The sequence below is a fragment of the Stegodyphus dumicola genome, chromosome X1 (genome assembly GCF_044657685.1).
Source record: "Stegodyphus dumicola isolate Sdum_Otavi_A_Nest chromosome X1, ASM4465768v1".
Classification (NCBI taxonomy): Eukaryota; Metazoa; Arthropoda; class Arachnida; order Araneae; family Eresidae; genus Stegodyphus; species Stegodyphus dumicola.
Genome location: NC_140780.1, coordinates 142,443,551 through 142,462,837, shown reverse-complemented (window position 1 = coordinate 142,462,837; position 19,287 = coordinate 142,443,551). Strand labels below are relative to the sequence as shown.

Genomic DNA, 19,287 nt, shown 5'->3' with positions numbered 1-19,287 from the left:
GCAACTGCGTAACTTCTAAGGTAAGCGGCCTGCTTCGAACTCACTGCTTCCTCTCTCTTTCGCTTGGCAAAAAGGCCACACTTAAATACTTGGCGTTCGCCAGACAAACTTTGCATAAAATCCTTCACGCTTATAATTCTGGCCGGAAGTAGAAAATAAGAAGTGATAGTAAAGATTTAAAATAAAATAAACGGTAGTAAAACTTAAGATCCTTACAACTTATTATATGTAACTGCAGATGTAGACCTGAGATCTTTCAGTCATGAAACTATTTACTGCACATCAGTTACATATTCCTTGAGGAAATGCATTGCTAATAGAAATTAATAGTACCTTTAAATAATTTCAGCAATTGCAAAGGAAACTTTTATAACAGACTTTTTAAAATTTTTAATTAATTAAAAAATATTACTATGTATTAATATAAAGAATATCATAGTAATAGAAGTAAATAAAACATGCAGACTACTAAAATTATAACTATATGAATGAAAACAAATACTGTACACATGAAAATGTAAAATGAAAATTACAAATGCGAAATGTAAAAGAAAATTAAGCAATAATTATCTGTAGGTAATTAAATTCCAATTTAATATTTCTGCTGAGTGTGGAATAATTCAAAACGAGAATCGACACGCACGACAATGATTGCTTTTTATGCCAAGCAAGTAAAATGCATCACGTGTCGGGAAAGCTGATATCTTCCCCCTTCTGTAATAATGCTGTGGAGTTACTTTTATATTAACCAAGAAAGTCTTATGTTAAGTTTTAAAATAAATATAAAAAAGGACAACTGGTCCGAGTTTTCCATCACGGAAGTTCGCGAACGTTACACCCGCTGTATTCAGCTAGATGCGTTTACTCACATTCTCCTAACGAAATAATAATAATAAAACATAAATAGAAACATTCAGCTGGATGCATTTCCCAACATTCTAATAATGAAAAAATGCAAAGAATATAAACGAAATTCCTAACAAACATGGTGTCCTTTTAACTTAAACAGCTGTGATTCCCATTTTGTTAACACCGATAAATCTATCAAAACCAGAAGCACAGAACAGAAACTTATGCTCTGTTCTGTGCCAAAGGGCACATGACTTAACAGATGTGAAAACATCATTTAGCACCATCTACTGGCATTAAAAATAATAATAAAAAAAAAGTTCCATTTTCAAGTTACGCTTACACGATGCTGGGCTGAAGAGATTGATCAGAGCTCTTCATGTAGAAGCGACGTTGGGCTGGTAAGAGCGGAATCGTTGTGTTGCACCTACGCCGACGATGGTCCTAAACGGATTAAAAGAGCTCTTTTGGCCAAGTGTTAAAAACTGAACCCTTTCAGACTTTTTTATTATCATTTTCAAAATACTGTGATAAATTAAATCTTTCTTTCCCCACTTGGGATTTTCTCAGTCTAAGAGTAAGAATATTACAAAATGAAACTAGCCAAAATATATAACATTTAGATTACCTTAATAAATATTAATATATTATATTATATATTAGTATTTTACAATCAGAATCATACCATAAATAGTTCAGTAACCTGAATTATACGTTATAAAATGGATTTAAGCTAGTTTGAGGTTTCTTTGAAATAGTGCTGCTGTACAGCATGAAAACTCCCCATTCCTCTGTTTCCATGCAAAAAATTTCCCACTTTTTCAGATTTTAAGATTGTCAACTATGCTGTATGTGTGTATACATCGTACATACACACATATAGTTTTTGTGTATAATATGTATATATGCTTTTGTGTACAGTCAGTATTATATTCCCTAATTTACTTATGAACACCCACAATTACAAGTGATCTCATTTGTCTCCAATCTATTTTCCCTTGCAGGGATTGCTATGGATTCCCATGGTAGTCTTTTGCTGCTTATCTATTAACCTTTTGCTGAAAAAAATTAAGATTTTGAATACATTATAAATATGTTTTTAACGTATTATTTCAACTTACTGATTTATAAGTATTTTGTGATATGAATTCTGTGTTAACTTTCCTGTTCAGAATCCCAAACCTGGAGGGAGGAAGAAAAAGAAGAAAATTGCGATATCGGAAGATTACATAGATAAAGGCATGGGCTATGACGAGACTGATCCATTCATTGATAATGAAGAAGCTGTAAGTTGTATTTATTAAATGATCACTTAGTGCTGAGTCTTCTTCCAAGAGAAAATTTACAAAATGTCTTATTCAGAGTATGGGAGGATTGTAGATGCTAATATATTATTACCAGTGCTAAATTTAATTGTATTTTTAAATTTGTATTGAAAGTAGAGCATTGGCTTTTGAAAAAATCTGGCCATTTTGCACGGAATATTAGTTGAAATACAAGTGAAATAAATTACTGCTGCATAATTGTCTATGGATAGTGCAAATGCCTCAAAGTAGAGAAATGAAACAGAAATACAGAACTTGGGTAATAACCAGAAATCCTCATTTTTTTCCGGAATACCTTATATTGTTTGAGAAAGTAGTATGGGTGGTTATCTCTTTCTTTCTATGTCATTTATAATCTATTAGATAAACTTGATCACTTTCATTGTATGTCCAAATTATGAGTAGCATGCTGATTGTATTTAAGCTGTTTCATTAAATCTGTTTTTTTTTTTTTTTTTTTTTTTTTTTTTTAATATATGTTAGTAAAAAAAATACTTTTTTGACATGAATCCGTCTATGGACGTTAACTGATTTGTCAGGTCTAATAATCAGGTGCCCATTTAATTTATATTTTGTATTGTTTGACTTTGAGCAAAAGTAAATTATCTGATGGTGCTTATTTATATCTTCCTAGGAAATGAAATAAATTCACTATACATATTCTGTAATTTCTTTTGGTACTAATGCACAAGTTTCACTGTCTATCAAAGTATCTTGATTACAAATCATCTCCATATGTTAAGTGATATTAAGAGAAATACAGTACAAAGGTCCAATATCTGGAATGAACTAAAATCCGGACCAGGCCACCAATAAAAAATCTTTAATTAATTTTTTTTTATTCTTAACGCATGCTGATTCGATTCCCCCCTGTAAGAAAACATTTGGAGAATCCCGATCGTTAAATTCACTTAGGCACTAAATAAAATACCCTCATTATTGAATAAATGATCACATTAGTATAAATTTGTGTGATCAGTAATTTGACTGTGTTGCTGTGTATCTGCTTGACATACATCTTAAACCGAAACATTCCATACAAGTACTAATATTTTATATCCCAGACACCAACCTGTCAAATAATTATTATATTTGGCTTTCATCACCATATGTTTATCAACACATGACAACTTGAGTAATGACTCATGCAGCGATGCCTAATCAATTTTTTCAACAACCAAAAGATGACATTTGGTGCTATTTGAATTAAGAATAACTGATTTTTTAAATATTTTTTTTATTCACATAAAGCCAGAGCTCGTATGGCCACACCAGACGGCAGAATTTAGGGATGACAAAATTTTTGGAATCTAGAGAAGCACTGAGTAACATAATTAAGGGATGAAAAATTTTTTAGAATTCTGGGAAAGCACTGAGATCCAAAATTAACCCTTTGTTACATATAAATAATTTGGAGAAGTTAAACGAAAATGTTTGTGCTTTTCCCACTTAAAATAGCCTTAGTAATAATAAAAAAATTAATTTTATTCAAATTACATTTTAAATAATTGCTACAGTTTGGCCACTACAGTGGACACCATGCATATACGTACATGAATAAACATATCTTTATGATTATTTTTTAACCATCTTGATGGTGAAAACAATAAAAACAATCATATTTTCCATCAATACACAAATACTTTACATCTTATGCATGATAATGTTGATTTTCTGGAGCATAACTCCATTTTGCATTTTTGGCATTTTTACTTTATTTACTTTATTTTTTAGATATACTTTGTTTTATTATCTAATTAAATAATAGCTTGCTTAAATCACATTAATTATTTAAAATAAATTGTTCCACCCATGAGATCCTCTTCTGTTAGAAACTTAGAATTTTTGCAAAATTCCTCCTACCATAATGTCTTAAAAATGCATTAGATTTAGTTCATGACGTCCATTACAGTAGATAGAGTAAAACTACCTTACCTTAGCTTGTATTCATGACGTCTACTGTAGTGGACAAAAGAAAAATGCCCCATTATCTCTATAAAACTAGCTTCTTAATAATTTTTTTCAAACTCGCATTTAAATTAATATTTCTAAAATTACTAATTATGAATAAAAAATGGCAGTATAAGAAATTTTAGGCGATATTATATAATGTTTACTATGAGAAATACTAATCTGTAAACAGAAGTAGCAGCCATTTTCCAAATAGCAGTACTTTTTTCAGTGATGCTGTGCTGCCATCTCTATGATTCATAGTTGAAAGTTCTAATGATATACAATGAATAAACACAGGAACAGAATCTGTTAAGGCATTTACAGAAGAGTAAAAAAAATTCTAATTTTTGTGCACTAGAGTGGACATTATGCAACAAAGGGCTAAGGGGTGGCAAAAATGTTGAACTTATGGGAGGCGCTTGGTAGCAGAATTTAGGACCCGCAGAGACTGCATCAGGTGGAAAATATCTAGCATCGGCTCACGGTAAGCTTAAGTATATGTGTAAATTTATTTATCAAGGACTCGGATAAGCCTTAAGCATGTGCAAGAATTAGACGTAAATATAATAGCTTAATTCTAGATTAATTCAATTTAGGCCTAATTGTGTCAGTGCATGATGGAATCAGGGCAAAATTTAATGGAACATTTCGTCACTATGCTCCATAGCTAAATCATGTACAGCGGATGCTGTTAAGTTAGGCTGAAATTATACTTTACTGATTCCAAATAATTTCAGTTAATATATGAGGTTGCGCAGTTTGTTAGCTTTCTGATTTCATCCATCTTATAATTTTTTGCTGGCTGTTATAATTACAGCAATTTTATGAAAATAGAGTTTGAATTTTCGATTATGTCGAAAAGAGTTTCTAATTCTGGAGCTGCAACAGGATCTACGAAGCGAAAGCATGTTTCGATGCAGGGCTTAATTTCTAAAATTAGAAGTGCCGGAGCCCTATGGAAGCTCGTCAGCAAAGAGGAACAAGAATAAATAAATAAATAAAATGACTATTAAAGTCATTAATAATTTTAAAATTAAATGGTCAATTATTATCAAATTAATTAATAGCTATTTAATTAATTTTTTATCAATATCTGATTAGTTTTAATTAATTTAATTATTAATAATTGATTTAATTAATTTAATTATTAATATTTAATTGATTTAATTAATGTTAATATTTATAAATTGTTATTTAATTAATAATTACTATATAATTAATTATAATTTAATTGATAATTATTAGATAATTAATTATTGAAATAATTCAATAATTAAAGCTTAAAGTAATTAAATAATTAAACTAAATGTAATGAGATAAATTTAATAAGCGTTTTTTAATATAATTTTATTGCTAAAAATAAAATTTTTGAGATAAAATTTCTACTGAAATCGTTATTCAATGACATAAAAGAAGTTCATTTAGGCAGTGCTTCTTATTTAGAGCTCTGGCTAGAATTCATGATTTATTACAAAAACTAAGAAGCACCGGAGCCAGTCCAATTTTAGCTCTGATCGTAGGGGGGAAAAGTTCTTTTATCATCACAAAAATTAAATATACTTAGAGTATAGCTGATGAAAATTAAGATAATGCTAAAAACAGAGCGAAACAGAATGAGGGTACGAGTCTGTGGAAACGTATAATGAGGGAATCTTGGCGAGAGAGAACGTTCTGTTTGACCACGGCTCTCTGCTGATATAATTATAGCCATCAAGCAGATGTGTGTCAGGTAAAATGAGTCCTGAATCTGACTCCTAAGGATGAATGTAAAGTTGCTGGTTACACTTTTCATCCCCCCCCCCCCCGTATTTGGTTACATTAGTGGATATTGTGGGAAGACAATGTATAGGATGTGCTTAAGCAGTTTATCTCAGTATTTCACTTTTATTGTACTCGCTGTCACTTAACGTCACATTTAAGAACACAAATTTTCTTTCCTGTGAAGATAACTAACTGTAAGCATCGATAACAATACACTATATACAATGGCATGGCAAACAATTTAGGCGTTTCTAAACAAACTCCCCCAAATTTATTGCCCTTCTTAAAGGAAAAGTTTTCTGCATGTGAGTGAGGGGACTTGAACGTCTCATGTTCTCATGAGTTCGTATTTCTAGGGAAATAGAGTATTGTAAATGTTAAAATAAAACGTTAGGGATTCTAAATTTTTTTTTTCTTGAAATTGTGGCTCATTGTTACAAAAAGAAGTACTGGAGCTCATCTTATTTAGGGCTCCAGTGCGCACCGGGTAGAACTGTAATTTATCTTAAAAATTGAGAAGTACCGGAGCCGTGCTCCGGTGGGCTCCATTGCAATTTAAGCACTGTTTCGATGTCCAATAAACGAAAAGTGGAATTGCTGCATTAAATGGGTAAATCTGTCTCAAAATTATGCTAGGAGTATGGCATTGAAAAGTCAATTGTATATGACATAAGAAAACAGAAAAAGGAACTTTTTGAATTTTTTGTGGATTCCGAGAACACAGTCACAAAGAATAACAGAAAAAAAGTTCTTTATGCTAAAAGTTACGATCATGACAAAGTGATGATTGAATGGTTAGACAGAGATGCAGCGAGGGCATGCCATTGATGGGTCCAATGCTTATGGCTCAAGCCGAAATATTTCATGAAGAAATTAACTTAAAAACTAAGTGTGCATATTCAATAGACTGGTTAACCAAATTTTAAAATCACTGTGGTATAATGCAATTAAAAATTTGAATTAAAAAAGCTTCAGCTGATACTGAAGCTGCTGAACTGTTTGCAGATGAATTCATTGAACTTATTAATAGTGAAACGTTACCTCCAGGACAAATTTACAACACTGATGAAACTGGTCTTTTTTGGCAATATGTACCACAAAATATCTTGCCAACCTCTACAGAAAATGTTAAAGTTTCCAAAGCTAGACTAATAATTTTAGCAGGCGCAAATGCTGCAGGAACGCACAAGTGTAAACTTTTTGTAATCAGAAAAAATACACGACCTCAAGCATTTAAAGGAGTAAAGGTTTTTCCGTTATATATCATCTTTTATCATTCATATTACCAGTATTTTGTATAATTGGCATAGATGTTATCACTGTCTAATTTTAATGAATCTTGTTACTTTTTTAGTATGATGAATTGGTACCATCTACTCTTACTACTCAGTTTGGAGGGTTTTACATAAATAAAGGAGATTTGGAGTTTCGAACTTTATCAGATCCAGAAAGTGGAAATGAAGCTAAACCTAGGAAAAAGGTATTAAAGCATACTATGCAATAATTGTATTTGAAGGTGCAATTTTATCAAGTACTTTTGGTTGCCATTAAGAAATTTCACTGGTATTCATTTCACACATTAACAAAAATTATACTGAGTTGCCTAAAATGTATGTCAAAGTTATGCATCACAATCTAAAATGTATTTATGCGCAAAGTTGTGTACAGTCAAAAGTCTTTAATCCGGACTCGTCGGGACTTCGGCTATTCCGGATTATCGATTTTTCCGGATTATAGATCATCAGTTTAAATATGGTAAGATGGCATGCAGAAATTATAAAATTAAAAATATGAAATCGTAATTTATAAAATAATGAGCAATTATGATCTAAAGGGTATCAAAATTTACAAAAAAAGAAGCTTAATATTTATTTGTTTACTTTATTAAACATTTCTTTCAACGCGCGCATGCGTACCTTTTGCATAGCCGAAATTAGAAAATTGCAACCAGAAAACTATTTGATGTGTATTTGTGATATTTATAATGACGAGGAATTTGATTTAAATCATATCAAAGACGGAGTACATCGAGATTAAATACTTACTACATTTTGTAAGGAATTATAAGCCGAATAAAATAAAAACACCTGCCCTGAAGATAACGATATTGGTGACAGATCAACTTCCAGTTAATTCCGCGCCGCGACGTCCCCCCCCCTCCGCGCAGAGCAGCGTGAAATTGATAAACAGATTTCGGAACGGTTAGATAAACAAAGGATATACCTTTATCCATTTTTTGTAGCAATTCGTTTTTTGTTTGATGGACATCGAATCATACTTTCGTTTTCTAGATCCTTTGGGAGCTCCAGCATCGGAAATTCTATTTGACATAACCGAAAGTTCAAGCTTACTTTTATAAAATTGCTCTTACAGTCTGCAAAAAATAATAAGCCAGATCCAATTCGAAGATTAAGGAACAACGCAATCATCAACATTAACTGAAATAGATAATTAGATAAATTTAGCTTATACCGTCCGTTATACATTAAACGCGCACGCGAAAACGTATTCTGCACTTGCGCAGACGCATATGCACAGTCGTAACTGTCTTGTGCGCACGCGTAAAACGCCTATGAGCATGTGTCAATGCGCCGCATGCGCAGAAAGATTTTAGCTTTGAGGTCCGGATTATAGATCTTTCCGGATTATGGGTGTCCGAATTAACGACTTTTGACTGTATCAGTATTTCTGATATTTGACCTGTGATCCCTGTATTGTAATCTTGAATTTTTGTAACCTTCTGAAATTTCTCAATCTTGTCTTGAAACTCCATGAAACTCAAACTGAAGTTGGATTGTTAATTAATCCTTTTCGAACAGGTGTCCTATTCCCTGGGAATGTCTCTTGCAGCCAGGCGCCCCCACCCATGCAATATTGGAGAATGCACATAATAAGGGACGGGTGATGCATATATGAATTTTAGGCTGAAAAATTTTTCAAAGATCACTAGATTGCATTCTGTGTCCATTACTTTTGAACTTTATTTAGTTTTAGAATCATGACCTTCAGTTTGATCACATTCTGTGTAATGGTGTCAGTTGTTGCAGGTGAGGGAAGGGAAGCATAATGTAAATAAACAGAGCTCAGGCTCTTTAACTCACCATGTAATGTAAACATTCGCTGTATAAGGTATTTCTCCCACCTTCTTGGCATGCCTTCATGGTGTGGTGGTCTGCATGCTGGGCGTGTATTCCAGAGGTCCATGGTTCGATTCCCGGCAAAGGTGGTTGCTCATTTTTCATCTTTACTGCTTCCTCAAATAAATAAATAAATAAATAAAAGTAATGTCTCTAAAGCATTTCTGATATTCCTTTGAATCCTTTTTTTTTTTCTTTTTTTTGTTACTATGTAGGGTCTTTTAGGGTTACTTTGTGGGATTCTGTTACGCTTTGCATTGCTTTATCGCTTGTATTTTGCTTACTTCACTTTTTATTTTAGAAAGCTTTGTCTTCAGTTTATTATGGCAACCAAGCATTATTTATCAAAGGGAGGTCATTCTGGAATGGCTAATGAGCCTATTAATGAAATGAATGAGAATGATGATTCATTTGCTAAAGAGTTAGAGAGCGATATTTCTCAAGTGATTCTCGTCTGGCCAGTTTTTAGAGACTGAACCCAGTGTCTGCTTTCAGTTTTTCGTGAAAGATTTTGTTGCTTCTTCTAAATAGTCTTTCTTGCATTTTTAAAATGAATTTTAAAGTTTATTGATGTGTTTTGTCAATTAAAATTTTGGAGTTATTTGAATAGTGCTTCCGAAAATTATTTCTGAAGGTAAAAAAATTTTTATATATTTTCATGTAAACGAAAAAAAATTATCAAATGCTAATTTTAACATATATGGTAGCTTAAGTAATTATCTAAAATAGTACCAAAAATTATTTTGTTATTACTTAAACCTTTTTTTTTGTGTGTGTGTGTGTGTGATTTCTTTTTCTAAAGTTAGCTTGTAGGCTTTGCAACACCAAACCACTGTCCTGTGGAATGATTCCTTTCAACTCCCATCTATCCCAAGGGAGCATCTCTAACAAAGGCTCTCATCTCGAAAGGGCTAAGTTTCATGTCCTAAAGTTTTATCAAATAATCTGTTAAATTCTATGTTCCTTTGGTGCGACTGTTATCTCAGATTGTTAGTTTCCGTTTAAGCATGTATAAGTTTATTTTGCATATAGAAACACTTGTTTCAAGTTTCAGGTAAAGGAAGTTCCTTTTTATATACATTGCATTTGAATTCATATTTCTAAAGTAATTAGCACTAATAGAAGTGTATGCAAGCTCTGATGATAAAGTTAAAAATCCTGAGCAACTATAGAAATGTAATGCATGATTCAAATTGAATTCACTTATCAGTAATGGAAGCACATACAGACTCTGATTAAAGGTGGGCAATCGTGAATAGATGTAGAAATTAAACAAACAAGTTTCTTGCAAAAGTAATTTGAAAAGTTTGGTATCGGAGGAAAGGGTCATCTTTATAGAACTCTGATCTGAACCCTTATTGAATACATTAAGAGTAACTGTAATGCTAATTGTGAGACAAGTTTTATTGTTTATCTTCAATAAAATGTTATATCCTGGAAGAATGCCAGTTCCTGCATCAATTTTCAAAATTCAATAATGAAAAGTCTTTCCAAACCATTGTTACAAAAGCAGAGTATGGATGGCCTTAATTTTATTTTGTAATGAAGCTACATGTGTAATGTTTATGCATTTTATGTTCTCTGTCATAAAATTCTCTTTTTCGCTTAAAAATCCCATAAAAGGTTTCACTAAGGCATCTCTCCCCTCATGCAAGATAGGCCTTGTGTGCTTTATTGTATTCAAATAACATGACCTTTCTTTCAAAGAATCTGGTGCTCTGTGTGTGCAATACTGTAAAAGATATTTTAAAGTATGTGCTAATTACGTTTTCAGCGAATTAAACAAACAACAGAAAAAGAAAAGAAAAGAAGACGTGTTGGATGTGAAGAAAATCAAAAACGCAGAGGAAGAAGACCTTTACATGAATCTGTGAGGTAAGCTGTAATTTCTTTATTTTAATATTGAATGTGAATGAATAATCTGTAAATATTAAACTTATTGGATTATCTTAAGTTTTAATACTATTGAAATATGTTTCATAACTTGCAGTGAGTTCTATTGTGTGAAGTTTAGTCTTCTTATAAGGAAACTGGTACAGGCAAAAGTCTTTAATCCAGACTCGTCGGGACTTCAGCGATTCCGGATTATCGGTTTTTCTGGATTATAGATCATCAGTTTAAATCTGGTAAGATGGCATGCAGAAATTATGAAATTAAAAATATGAAAGCGTAATTTATGAAATAAAGAGCAATTATGATCTAAAGGGTATCAAAATTTACAAAGAAAAGCTTAATATTTATTCGTTTACTTTATTAAACATTTCTTTCAACGCACGCATGCGTAAAGCATACATTACGCATAGTCGAAATTAGAAAATTGCAATCAGAAAGCTATTTGATCTGTATTCGTGATATTTATAATGACGAGGAATTTGATTTAAATCATATCAAAGATGGAGTACATCGAGATGAAATACAGTCAAAAGTCGTTAATTCGGACACCCATAATCCGGACCTCAAAGCTACAAACTTTCTGCGCATGCGTCGCGTTCACGCATGCGCACAGGCGTTTACGAGAGCGCGTAAGACCCTTACGGCTGCGAATATGTTTGTGCGCATGCGTGTTTAATGTGTAACGGAGTTATACGCTAAGCTAAAATTATCTAATTCAGTTAATGTTGCAGATTGTGTTGTTCCTTAATCTTCGAATTGGATCCGGCTTATTATTTTTTGCAGACTGTTAGAGCAATTTTATAAAAGTAAGCTTGAACTTTCGATTATGTCAAATAGAATTTCCGATATATATTTACAAAGCGAAAGTATGTTTTGAAATCCAAAATCTGTTTATCAATTTCACGCTGCTCTGCGGCAGAGGGGGGGGGCAGAAACGTCATTATTAGATTATGATAGATTAGAAAGATTATATCAAATAGAATTTCCGATATATATTTACTAATATGTAATTTGTATCTACAAAGCGAAAGTATGTTTTGAAATCCGAAATCTGTTTATCAATTTCACGCTGCGGATTGGAAGTTGATGTGTCAGCACTATCCTTATCTTCAGGGCAGATGTTTTTATTTTATTTGGTTTATAATTCCGTACTAAGTGTAGTATTTCATATCGATCTACTCCGTCTTTGATATAATTTAAATCAAGTTCCTCGTCATTATAATTCGCTTCCGATAGTGAAGAAAGTGACCCAGAGGTTATTCAAAACGAAAACATTTCGATTGACAAATTAAAATTAGTCTGTATTCTCAACACAGCAATTATAGGACTTGAACAGCGGAACTTTGTAACTAAACAAGAAATTATGTCTGTTTAATAAAATTAAAGAGAAAGTATTATCACATGAAACGAAGCAACTTACATTGAAGGAAATGTTTAATAAAGTAAACAAATAAATATTAAGCTTTTTCTTTTTGTAAATTTTGATACCCTTTAGATCATAATTATTCTTTATTTCATAATTTACGGTTTCATATTTTTAATTTTGTAATTTCTGCATGTTATCTTACCAGATTTATTATAGCAGAAATTACAGAAAAGGGAAAATATTTTCATCACCAATATTCCCATTTAGAACACATTTATTTCTCTCAAGATGTATATGAATGCAAAGCAAAAGTGCAGTAGCCCTTATAAAGAACATTTTAAATCTTGCAAAAATCTAATAAATAATCCTCCCTTTAAAAGACAAACTTGGAGAGCATTTTAAATATTGAATGAAACAAACTTAGAAGGATAAAAAATTTCCATTCTCTAAAAGACAAATCACTCGTATATCTCCAATTTATAAGATACTATTCAGTACTTCCTTTTCTCTTGCATAGTAGAAATTGCAAAGTTTTTATCATAACATTAGCCTTGGTCTGAGGCTGCAGCATAATCTTGGAACTTGAATCTAAGAAGGGTTCAAGTTCTTCAGATCAGTGTTTTTTTTTGGCTTGTTCAATATTTGGTGTAGCATGATCTTTTTTTTTTTTTTTTTTTTTTTTTTTGTGTGTGTGTGTGTGTGTGTGTGTGTGTGTGTGTGTGTGTGTACTGGTTTTCTAAGAACTGTGTGCTGCACTTGCCACACATAATTTTTGTTTCAAATACAAAAAAGGTAGGGGGTGATGAGTTTAAGGTTATTTTAAGTTGAAAATTCTGAAAAATATTAAAAGGTTTTAAAAGATATTCTTTTCATTGCTATCCAATTTTTTCACGCTTAATCAAATAATATTAAGCATGAATGAAATAGGATGGGACCAAAAAGTTTGTTATATCTGCAGGATTCATTGTAAATTGGGTTTGCTGTAATAAGTTTGGATCTGAAAGCTCACACTGGTGATGTAATGTGAGAAATGTATGTTCAGCATCTTTCAAAGAATGAGTGACCATTCTTCTTTGATTATTAAATTATATGGGAAAGAACAAAGTAACATTTCATGTTGTATGTTTAAAAGTTTATTTAATAAATATATATGTAGGGTTTTAGACTTTGATACATGATAAAATATGTTATTGGCAAGTAAAATGTTAGTTTGGGAAATTTGTTTTATGCCAGTCCTTTTATTGCAGTGTTCAGCCATGTTAAAATCAATGAATGTTTGGTTCTAGACAGACTGACTAGATCAGGTTTTTTTTTTTTTTTTTTGTGGTTTTTCCTTGTATAACCTAGATACGTTCCCTTAAAAAGTCTTCTAAAAAGGCATCCCTCTCCTTAGGTAGATAGTTCTTGCATACTTTGCCGTAATCAAATAAACTGAACCAAAACTTAACACAGTGTTTTCAAGTTAGTGTTCAAGATCAGTTTAAAAGGAATGTATGTGAAGTAATGTGTTTTGTATTTTGGTATGTGGTAGTACATTAAAATAATTTTTATACATAAAAGGCTAATATAGGAAAACTTCTATGTAAAACATTCCTATCTTGATTTGTTTATGTAATATTTGCATGCTGCTGTTTTAAATCTATTTAAAAACATATTATTGTATAAAATAATGTCTGTGACAAATACACTTGTTTAGCTAAATTATTGATGAAATATTTTACTTCAGTGAGTATGCTTTTTTTTTTAGTGCCTTAACAAAACCAAAGAAGAAGACTCAGCCTACTGTTGCAGATATGCTGCAACAGCACAAAGCTAATCTCCAACGCATGCATCAAGAAAATTTACAGCAGTTGCAACTAAATCCCATTGCAGTTGAAAGAGAATTAGAGTCAGAAGAAGATGATAATGCTCAACAGTTAATGCCAGGCCAAGCTTCAACTATAAATGAAGCTATTGAATCTGTTGTTAAAGCTGCTGCTGAAGATGCCAGTAATGGATCTGCTGGGCCTGTTACAGGAAGTAGTGATGGTGAAGAAGTCAAGCCACCAATAGAATGCATTGAAGCTCCAAAATTACCAGACAACTTGCCTCCAGATTTGGATGATGTAGTTGCCAAGTTGAAAGAGGTAAATAATTTTAAAAATGAGATAAAGCCACTGTAAAGAGTAGAATATAGTAAATTTCTGTTTTTATTATGAGTGATTGTCCATGTATATCTTTTAGATAGATATCTTTCATAATAAAAATTTATTTTGAGTCAGAATGCAGTGCAATGTGCAGAAAGAGGTAATATTTTAAAAAATGAGATAAAGCCACTGTGAAGAGTAGAGTTTACTAAATATCTGTTTTTATTGTGTGTGGATTATATGTGTATATCTTTTAGATAGATATCTTTCATTATAAAAAAGTACTTTGTATCGGAATGAAAAAAAATACAGTTGCAGAGTTGCCAACTCTCCCAATTTAGGCTGGAGACTTCCCATTTTCGAATGCTCTCCCACCAACCCGATTTACAATATATTTCTCACGATTTTTATGGAACTTGGCTTAATACTTCGTTATGTGAACAAAAAATTTTTGAACAGATTTCCTGTGTTACTTCATTTAGTCATGGAACATGATGATATTGATGTTGCCACTGATAATATTGAAGTAGTAATTTTGCAGTTTAGAATTAGAAAACTTGGATGAAGTTATAAAATCAGCTAGGATTGACACCTAGTGGAGTTTAATTGGAAAACTGAAAGGTGCTATGATGGAATTTTAAAATATAGTGAACTGTCTAGAATTATGGTGGCCATCTTGACAGTTCCCCATAGTAATGCAGAGTGTGAGAGGATTTTCAGTGTTGTAGCGAAAACAAGGACTAAATTTAGATCTAATATTAGTGATGACACATTAGAAAAACTTTTATTAGCGAAAGCAGGCCTACGTGGCAATAGCTATGAACAAAATTATGAAGTTTCTTTCTTAACGAAAGCAAAATCTGCCACTGTTCGTAACATTTGTACAAAAACTGATTAAAGTGTCTTTTTTTTTTTTTTTTTTTTTTTTTTTTTAAACAATGCAAGTAATAAAAATTTTTTTATATGCAAGGTATTTTTGTGTTGCTTGCATTTAAGAATTAGTAACTATTTAAAGTTAATTCATTATTAAAAACTATATTTTTATCATTTAAAAAGTCTTTTTAACATTGGGAAAAATCTCCTGATTTCTTAAAAAAATCTCTTGATTTTTGAGTGTCTCAGGTTGGCAAGTATGCAGTTGAGTTTATCAGTAATCTTGGAGACTTTTTGTACAGAAGTAGTGATGAAAGATCACAAAATTCTTAAAGTAAATTAAGTTTTAAGTAAAGAATATTCATTTAAAGAAAACAAGCATAAATTTTAGTATATGACAGTACAATAACCAGTGAGCTGTTTGTTAACTATTGGTGATATGTTGACCTGTAAATTAAAAAACAGCCATTAAATGCCTCCTACCATGTTTTCATTTGTTATAATTGTGAAATCACAAATGTTTCTAATGCAGTGTTATTTTCCCCAAGAACATTGGTTATGATTCTTCCTCCATTAACCTCTTTTCTTACATCCCCTTACATATTGCTTCAGTTTCTTGGTGATCTTATTATGTTTTGCAGTTTGTTTCCGCTATTTAATCATTAAATCATTAAATATGAAATTTTAATTTGGTTTTTTAATTTTAGTGTTCCTAGGAAATTTTAGTGTTCTTTTAAACCAAGTATTTTTTTATACATGCATAATGTATTTGAGAATCTATGTAGTAGAAGGAGCAATTTGAGGCATTAAAATATTTAGTGTGGTAAAATGGTTTTTTAATAATTATTATTAGTCCATGATGTGTTACAACAGTTCAGATCTTGTCAAAATGTAGAGTGTCAAAGGTTAGGTTATTTATGACAGGGATTCTCATCTGACACTAAATTCCCAAATTATTTAACCTAAAATTGGGAGACACAGCTTTAACAAAAGAGAGTTCATAGCAGAAAACATTTAAAGTTGAAATACTCTCACTTGATTCAAAAAGGCCAATAAGCTAAGCATTAAAGAATGATGTCAGCATAGCAGAATTGACAAAGTTTCATAGTTTGTATTTATAAATATGATAAATTAATAAACATATAAGTCTACTACTGGCCAACCGGTAAAGTTGCTGAACATCCTAGGTTCGAATTCCACGAACGGGCTCGTTACATGGTCTTTTTCATGGTTTTCCCTGTGTGTGATGTGTACATGATCCAGTTTGCCTTAGGAAGTCCTCCATGAAGGCATTCTTTCCAGGCAGGCAGCCCTCGAGGCTTGCCATAATCATATAAAATAATAAACATATAAACAATAAATATTTAAAAAATATAATGAACCAATTTACGTGTACCTTATTAAAGTAACAAGATTTCAGTTTTTACATTTAGAATATTCCAGTTTAATTACAAATCTTTTGGGGGTTAATAGCTTTCTTTCTTTTTTTTTTTTTTTACCATTAGAGCAGTAAAATCTTTGGGGTTAATGGCTTTTTTAACCATTAGAGCAGTAATGGTAAGAATCATTGGTTTCTAGGTCTTATAATGCTTATTCTTACTTTCTGCTCCATTAATTGCAATATATGTTCTCAAATTTATTGGAATTTTTATCAAGATAAGATTGTTTAAATTTTTTTTAAAAAAAATTTAAATACAGTTTTTGTTTCTCTTAAAATCCATTCTAAAGTGTGGCATCAAGCATTATGATACAGTTCATAGAGTTTTATATGTCGTGAGAGATCATATTTTATTAATATACAGTCAAAAGTCGTTAATCCGGACTCGTCGGGACTTTGGCGATTCCGGATTATAGATCATCAGTTTAAATCTGGTAAGATTGCATGCAGAAATTATAAAATTAAAAATATGAAACCATAATTTATGAAATAAAGAACAATTATAAGCCAAATAAAATAAAAACATCTGCCTTGGAGATAAGGATAGTGCTGACAGATCAACTTCCAATTCATTGCACGCCGCGGCGTTAAAGATAAACAAACGTTAAAGTTTAGATAAACAAAGGATATTATCCATTTTTTTGCAGCAATTCCACTTTTTGTTTAATGGACTTCGAAACATACTTTCGCTTTGTAGATCCTTTACATATTAGTAAATATACATCAGAAATTCTATTTGACATAATCGAAAGTTCAAGCACACTTTTATAAAATTGCTGTAACAGTCTGCAAAAAATAATAAGCTGGATCCAATTCAAAGATTAAGGAACAACGCAATCTGCAACATTAACTGAAATAGATAATTAGATAATTATAGCTTAGCTTATACCGTCCGTTATACATTAAATGCACACTCGTAAACGTATTTTGCACACGCATATTCGCAGCCGTAAAAGTCTTATGCGCAGAAAGTTTGTAGCTTTTAGGTCCGGATTATGGGTGTCCGAATTAACGACTTTTGACTCTATATATAACATCTGTTGAGTTTTTGATTTTTAGTGAGTACAGTACAGAGTCTGTAATCCGGACTCGTCAGGACTTTGGCGATTCTGGATTAGGGTTTTTTCCGGATTATAGATCATCAATTTAAATCTGGTAAGATGGCATACAGAAATAATACAATTAAAAATATGAAACCGTAATTTATGAAATAAAGAGCAATCATGATCTAAAGGGTATCAAAATTTACAAAAAAAAAAAAAAAAAAAAAAAAAGCTTAATATTTATTTGTTTACTTTAGTAAACATTTCTATCAATGTAAGTTGTTTAAGTTGCTTCGTTTTTTGTGCTAATACTTTCTCTTTATTTCTATAAACAGACATAATATCTTGTTCAGTTACAAAGTTCCACTGTTCAAGTCCTGTAATTGCTGTGTCGAGTATACAGACTAACTTAATCGATATTTTTTCATTTTCAATAATGTTCTCTGTTACTTTCTTCACAATCGGAAGCTCGCATGGGTAAACGCTTTACTGGCTTTACCCGCATGTGTAAGTTTGTGCCTTGAGGTACGGATTATAGATCATTCCGGTTAATGGACGTCCGGATTAGAGACTTTGTATTGTATAAGAATTTGTTTTACAGAAGTATTATGAGATTTTAAATAATGATAAAAATGCTACAGAAATAAAACTTTGCAGTATGGTTAATCATGCCTTCCATGTATTTTCAAGAATATGTAGTAATGTGCATGAATTCCTTCTAAATTATAACTAGTAAAAAGTTGTTTCAATTAGGTAAGTTTTTTTAACAATACATTGATTTTTGTATATTTAAAATTAGTCAGAAATCATGATAAACAAGGTATTACTAGTAGGAAAATATGTATTGTACAGTGAATTTAAGAACTGCATAAATACACTCTTTTGAAAAAAAAAAAAAAAAAAAAAAAAAATCAAAGCATCAAGAAGGACTTTTGCAAACGTGATGAAATTTGGTATGCAAAAACATCTTGATTGAACATGCAAACGATCAAAGTTTCAAGGCAAATGAACAGGAATTGCGATCATAGCGCACATTTCGAGTGCGCAATTCGCAAAGTATAAAACCAGTAACAGAGGCAGGAAATGTATCTTTTTTTTGTTGCTACTATTGTAATTCTGTAAAGCAGCAACTAAAGATGTCATTACGACAATACTGAAGACCTTACAGACACAGGGTTGCCACGCTACCTGGAAAACCGGAAAAAGTCAGGGAATTCGGAAATTGACCGAAAAATTCAGGGAAAAGTCAGGGGATTTAAGTGTTTTAGTCAAAATCTGGAAAAGTTGGGGAATTTCATACAACGATCCCACCAAAAAAGGTGAGTTTTGCGCCAACGTTGGAAGAGATAACTTTTTTGGCGAATTGTGTATCATGTGAGTGTCATTCGGGCAGCTGGCATAGAGCCAATTTTCACAGCTCCAATTTAATTGTCTTTTTACAGGGTTCATACGGTCCTTAAAAGTCCTTAATTTTGGCCAAAATGAATAAACGGTCCTTAATTTTGCTCATTTGACATTTCTTA

At 31.6% G+C, this 19,287-nt stretch overlaps 1 protein-coding gene across 4 annotated transcripts in view; it reads left to right on the top strand.

The window, feature by feature from the left end:
* Positions 1-19,287, top strand: part of yem (yemanuclein) — a 159,523-nt gene that overhangs the window by 54,172 nt on the left and 86,064 nt on the right. For all 4 annotated transcript variants that reach the window (XR_015038530.1, XM_035369955.2, XM_035369953.2 and 1 more), the window contains exons 3-6: positions 2,022-2,135; positions 7,243-7,368; positions 10,800-10,900; positions 14,032-14,410. Coding sequence is in view for 3 of the 4 variants with exons in the window: in XM_035369955.2 (XP_035225846.1) it covers positions 2,022-2,135; positions 7,243-7,368; positions 10,800-10,900; positions 14,032-14,410 (720 nt within the window). In the remaining variant the exon portion in view is untranslated. The remainder of the gene's footprint in view (positions 1-2,021; positions 2,136-7,242; positions 7,369-10,799; positions 10,901-14,031; positions 14,411-19,287) is intronic.